The following is a 4,918-nucleotide window of genomic DNA, read 5'->3' as shown; positions in this document are numbered from 1 at the left end:
GGAATCAGGAACCTTCCCACAGCATCTCGTTATGCAGGGGCATGCCTTCCAAATCTGCTAGTCCCACGTGGCCTGTCCCGGTGTTTCCAGGGAGGGTACTGGCTGGTAGCAGGGCTCTATAGGGTGTGGTAGCTCTCTTGGGTGGGAGGAACACACACAGGCTGCTGTCACCAAGTGCACAGCTCTTGATGGGACGCGTGGCTTTGAGCTGAGACCTTAGTGGGTTGAGGGAGGGCAGAAGAGATTTGGGCAGAGGCCACACCGGTCCTGCAGGCAGCAGTTCCATAGAGTTCACAAGGAGAGTGGCTTGGTCCGGAGCTGTGCAGCAGGCAAGGTGAGGCCCCCGTCATGTCGGCATCCCTGGGACACTAACAGAAGGCAGACCCTGGATGCAGACTGCTGTAGCAGCTCTGCACTGTGAGCCTGCAGAGCCCTGGTGTTTGTGTTTGGATGGGAAATTCAGGTCCCCGGGTGCCCAGCCTTGCCCCGCCGTCCCCGTTCTCCTTGGGAGCCTTTCTACATGAATGGACTCTTAGTTGCTTGCAGAGGCCCCATGGACACACAATGGGATTGAGCTGCCCTTGGTCTGTGTCCTGTGCCTTCCTTGCTGTGCACACACAGCCAGTTCCCAAGGCCTGGGTCCTCCCGTCTGAGGTTCCCCCTGTTCCGGCAGCAGCTGTGCACCTCTTGGCCTGCTGAGCCTAGGTGTTGCTGCTTGTCCCTATCATCCCACGGATGCAGCCAGCTGCCCCTGGGAGACCTCCCCTGTCTGGCCTGCCGGCAGGATCCCCTCTGTCCATCACACTGCCTGTAGGTCACCACTGCCCTGAATAGCAGGTGGCCGAGGGAGGAAGTATGGGCTGTCAGCTTCCTACTCTTCTTTAGAAGCGAAATAACCACCCAACACCAGAAGCCAGCAGCATCTCCTCATGTTGGCATTTGAACTCAGGACTTGATGGTCTCATGGTCCTTGTGGGTGTATTTCTGAGCAGTGGGCATTGAGCTGTGTGGACATTTCCCACCTGTAGGCCTTCTTATGTGTGGGGCTGAGAAAGGTGCCCACGACTGGCACTGCAGCATCTGCAGGACAGGAAAGGCCTCGAAGCAGCTCCAGAACTGAGGCTCCACCATCCACACCCAGCACTTCTCCCTGGTGCGGTATGGCTGGAGGAAGCAGAGCTCCTCCCAAGGCAGAGCATGGAGCCACCCTGCCTGGAGCAGCTGTCAGACCCAAGCTGCCACACTGGCCTGCGTGCAGCCCTCCATCTTGGGGCTCATCCCCAGGGTGTTGCAGGGGGCCGGGCATGCTGAGCTGATGCCTTGCCGGCTCCCTGCGCATGGGCAGGGTGAGCGTTGCGTGCATGTGTAACCAGGCTCGAGCGAGTGCCAGGCCTCCTGTGGGCAGGAGTGGGGCTCCCCCGCCCCAGGCCCCGCAGCTTCCGCTCAGCTCAGCAGCTGCTCCGGAGTGCACAGTGGACCTGGGTATGGGGCTGCACTGTACAGGCGTTGAGGACGTGGGCATGGACCCTCAGGAGGGGTGGGCCCAGCAGTGTCATCTTGGGCCTGCAGACCACGGTCAGCACGGCAGCCACAGCCCGCTCTTTTCTCTGCGTAAGGACAACTGGCGAGCTGTGGTGTGTGGACGTGGCTTTCCAGGCAGTGCTGCTAGGAGGTCGCCTGGCCCCAGGTGTGAATGTTCCTCATGTTCCTTAGTGGGTGACGAATCTTGTGTGGTCTTGAGTTCTGCGATTTCTTTTTTTCTTTACCGCCTCAGTTACTTCTTTCTTTCTGTTGATAGTTTGCTCTGTTTGGAGAGAGACGTGCTTCTATGGAATCAGCACTGCGCCCTGTGCAGGGCTGTCTCGGGAGGAGGACGCTACCAAACTGTGCTCAGTAAACATTTACTGAACCCCTGCTGTGTGCAGGAGGGTGGCTGGGTGGAGATGCGTGCTGATGGGATGCTGACCCCAGGGCCCTGCCACGCCTGCAGCCTGGGTGCCCTGGGCCTTCATGCTGCTCCTTTGTCTGTTCCTGTGCCTCACGCTCTGTCCTTGCACCCGGGAGCCCAGGCCACAGGAAGCACTCAGTAACCACTCAGAGGCCAAGCAGCACTAACTGCAAACAAGAGGTTAGGACGCAGAGTCACTACAGAGGTGTCTCTATGAAAGAGGCCTGTTGTGCTTTCTGAGGTGACTTGTCCACTACTATTGGGTCAGCATCCCTTATCCATAGTCTTTGGGGTCAGAAGCATGTCAGCTGTTGGATTTTTTTGGGAGGCTTTCTCTTTGTCGCGTGCTCATGTATACTTGGTGAATTTAGGCGACGGTGCCCCAGCCTAAGTAGTGGTACTTATCTGTTACCTATGCAGTTAGCATGAAGGTAGTTATAAAGTATTTTTAATAACTTTATATGTGGAACCAAGTTTTGCAGTGTGAAATTTTCCGTATGCGGTGTGTCAGTTAGTCTTCTCTCATTGCTGGGACAAATAGCCAACACCCAAATGAAGGAAGGAAAGGGTTTTTTAGCTCACAGTTACTGGAGGTTTCAGTCCACTCGGCAGAGAGCAACCTTTCAGAGCCAGAGAGCGAGGGAGGGGCAACAGCTCCCACTGCTATCTAGCCTCTTTCCCCTGCTCACCCTGTGATGCAGATTACCTGCCCCAGGGCAGGTGCAGCCTCTACCCCTGCAGTAATCAGTCACCAACTCCAGAAGCTGCCCCATGACTGCATGAGGCTCTAGTGGGACAGCTAGACACGAGCCATAATGTGCTGTCAGCGCAGCTGATGAAGGTGGCATACTAGGGTGTTTGGGGTTTGAATTTTCTGGTCACAGGCACGCACTCCTCTTGTTTTACTGGGCACAGTCCGAGTGCACAGCTGGCCAGGGCTGATTCCTCCGCCAGTGCTGTAGGCGCCTGAGTGTGGGCAGGTGACACCTTGTGCCAGGGGCCTGTCGCAGAGGGAGAGGTGGCAGGCGCCCTCTGTGGGCTTCCTGGGGTCCCTCTGACAGTGTCCTGTGGCTCTCGCAGCTACCCTTCAAGGTGGCACCCTGAGCCCCAGTATCACAGAGGAAGATGCACTCACGCTTTTGATTTTTAGGACTGAATTCTCCACAACGAGAAATGGGTGTCTTATTGCCTTGAGACTCACTTAGCTTTCTCAGTGAGACTGAAAATGTTCAAAGTTAAGATTTTTTTCAGTTGGGATCCTTAAGTATTGGTGAATTAAATACTGACTTTCTTCTTCTTTTCTCTTCCAGCTGTTTGGGGCAACTTTGTTGGTATGAGGTAAGTGTCTTACCTGGTGTCCTGGTTGGGTTTTAGCACACACTCTGGTTGTCACCTGGGTCTCAGGGTGCTGGGTTAGTGGAAGAACAGTTTCAGGGCCTGAGTGCCTTGCTGGGCTGGCGCCGTCTGCCCTGCAAGTGCTGCAGCCCTGCCCAGGTCGGGCCCCAGATGGTGTGCACACCCATGTTACCACCTCTCGCTGCCCCCCCTGGGCGGACTAGAGCTGCCCTCTGGACTGGTATGGGCCTGCGCCTTGGGGCACAGGCTGTCTGAGGGGAGGCAGCTCCGTGCAGCCTCAGGGACTTTCCTGTCCCCAAAATGCTGGGGATCAGAAGTGTGGGTCTTTTCACATTGGGGTGTTTGCGTGCACAGAAGGAGCTGTCTTCAGGATGGTAAGGCCTGGACAATCCTGTGCGTCGTCTGTGACCCTGTCCCTTGCGTCTCCTGTGCACCCTTCTACTTGTGGCATCACATCACCACTCAAAACTGGACTTGGGGCATTCTGCAGTCAGGTGTTTGGGTTTTCAGCTAGGATGCTTAGCACGCCTGGTGCCTAGGGCTGGGCTCCGGCAAGAGTGTGCATGACTTGGGCTTTTTCAGAGGTAGGACGCAAACTCATAAAACTTGAATGCCAGTGCTGTCTCTGCCAAGTTTACAACCAACCCTTTAAAAGTCAGCAGAGGAGTGAGCACTCCCGGTGAGAGGGAACTTGGGTCCCCTGGGAGGGTTTCCAGTGGAGATGCTTGCCTGCTGCTGTCTCCTGGCACTGCTGGTGGGAGAAGGATGCCCCCCGAGTGTGGGCTTGGCCTCCCGTGCTGCTGCCACAGGGGCTGCGGGGTGGAGGTGGGCACTTGTCCCTCCCCCACACCCGGTGGCTTTTCCTGTGGCGTTGGCTCTGCCAGGGGTGGGGCGCTCGGTGGATGACTCTGCCTTGCCTGTGTCTCCCACAAAGACAGCCGTGTGTGGCTAGGTGGGGTGGAAGGGCCCATTAGTTAAAAGAGCTCTGTTTGCCCTTGGAAAAACTCCATTTGCTTTAACCCCCGCAGAGAAGCATGCACTCTTGCAGGCAGCTTCCTGCTTCTAATTTAAAGCCCCCTCTTGGGGGTAACATGGAAGTGAGGTTATTTTGGTTTAACGGAAACCATCACTTGGTGGAACTCAGTGTGTTCCTCTTTGTGCGCCCTCTGCCGATGGGGACTGGCACACGGGACTGGCGCATGTGGGGGTGGTGGCCTGGGATCTGTGTGACGTTGGTTTGTGCAGAAATGATGTTTAAGTCCCAAAGCCTTTCGTTGATCTCAGTTTTGTAGCTTTTTCCTCAACAGGTCTATCCAGGAAAACAGTGAGCTGAAGATTGAAAGCAAGATTGAAGAGGTTCGTCTCTTCTGGGCCCGCCCTGTCCATGTGTTTGTCATTTTCCCTTCCTTTGCCTGTGCTGTTCCCCAATTGGGAAACCACTTCAAAACCTCATTCCCGTAAGCAGAGACTTTGTCGTCCTGTAGATGCAGTCTCCCTCACATTGAACCATTTTATAAAGGTGTGACACATTCAGACGAGTCTGCCCTAAAGACAGCCGCAGGTAGCTCTCACAGATTGTCCGAGAGAATGGGACCTACAAGCCTGGGCCCAGGA

The 4,918-nt window shown here is 55.8% G+C and overlaps 1 protein-coding gene across 2 annotated transcripts in view; it reads left to right on the top strand.

Moving 5' to 3' along the window:
- Uxs1 (UDP-glucuronate decarboxylase 1) overlaps positions 1-4,918 on the top strand; it is a 42,769-nt gene that overhangs the window by 6,903 nt on the left and 30,948 nt on the right. The window contains exons 2-3 of one of the 2 annotated variants that reach the window (XM_004633265.2): positions 3,259-3,286; positions 4,612-4,662. In XM_004633265.2, the coding sequence (XP_004633322.1) occupies positions 3,259-3,286; positions 4,612-4,662 (79 nt within the window). Of the gene's footprint in view, positions 1-3,258; positions 3,287-4,596; positions 4,663-4,918 lie in introns of both variants that reach the window. The other variant, XM_023717401.1, reaches the window with a different exon arrangement.

Source organism: Octodon degus, unplaced genomic scaffold (assembly GCF_000260255.1).
Source record: "Octodon degus isolate 3935 unplaced genomic scaffold, OctDeg1.0 scaffold00052, whole genome shotgun sequence".
In the NCBI taxonomy this organism is placed as follows: domain Eukaryota; kingdom Metazoa; phylum Chordata; class Mammalia; order Rodentia; family Octodontidae; genus Octodon; species Octodon degus.
Note: the sequence above shows the minus strand (reverse complement) of the source record. Positions and strands in the feature narration are given on the sequence as shown.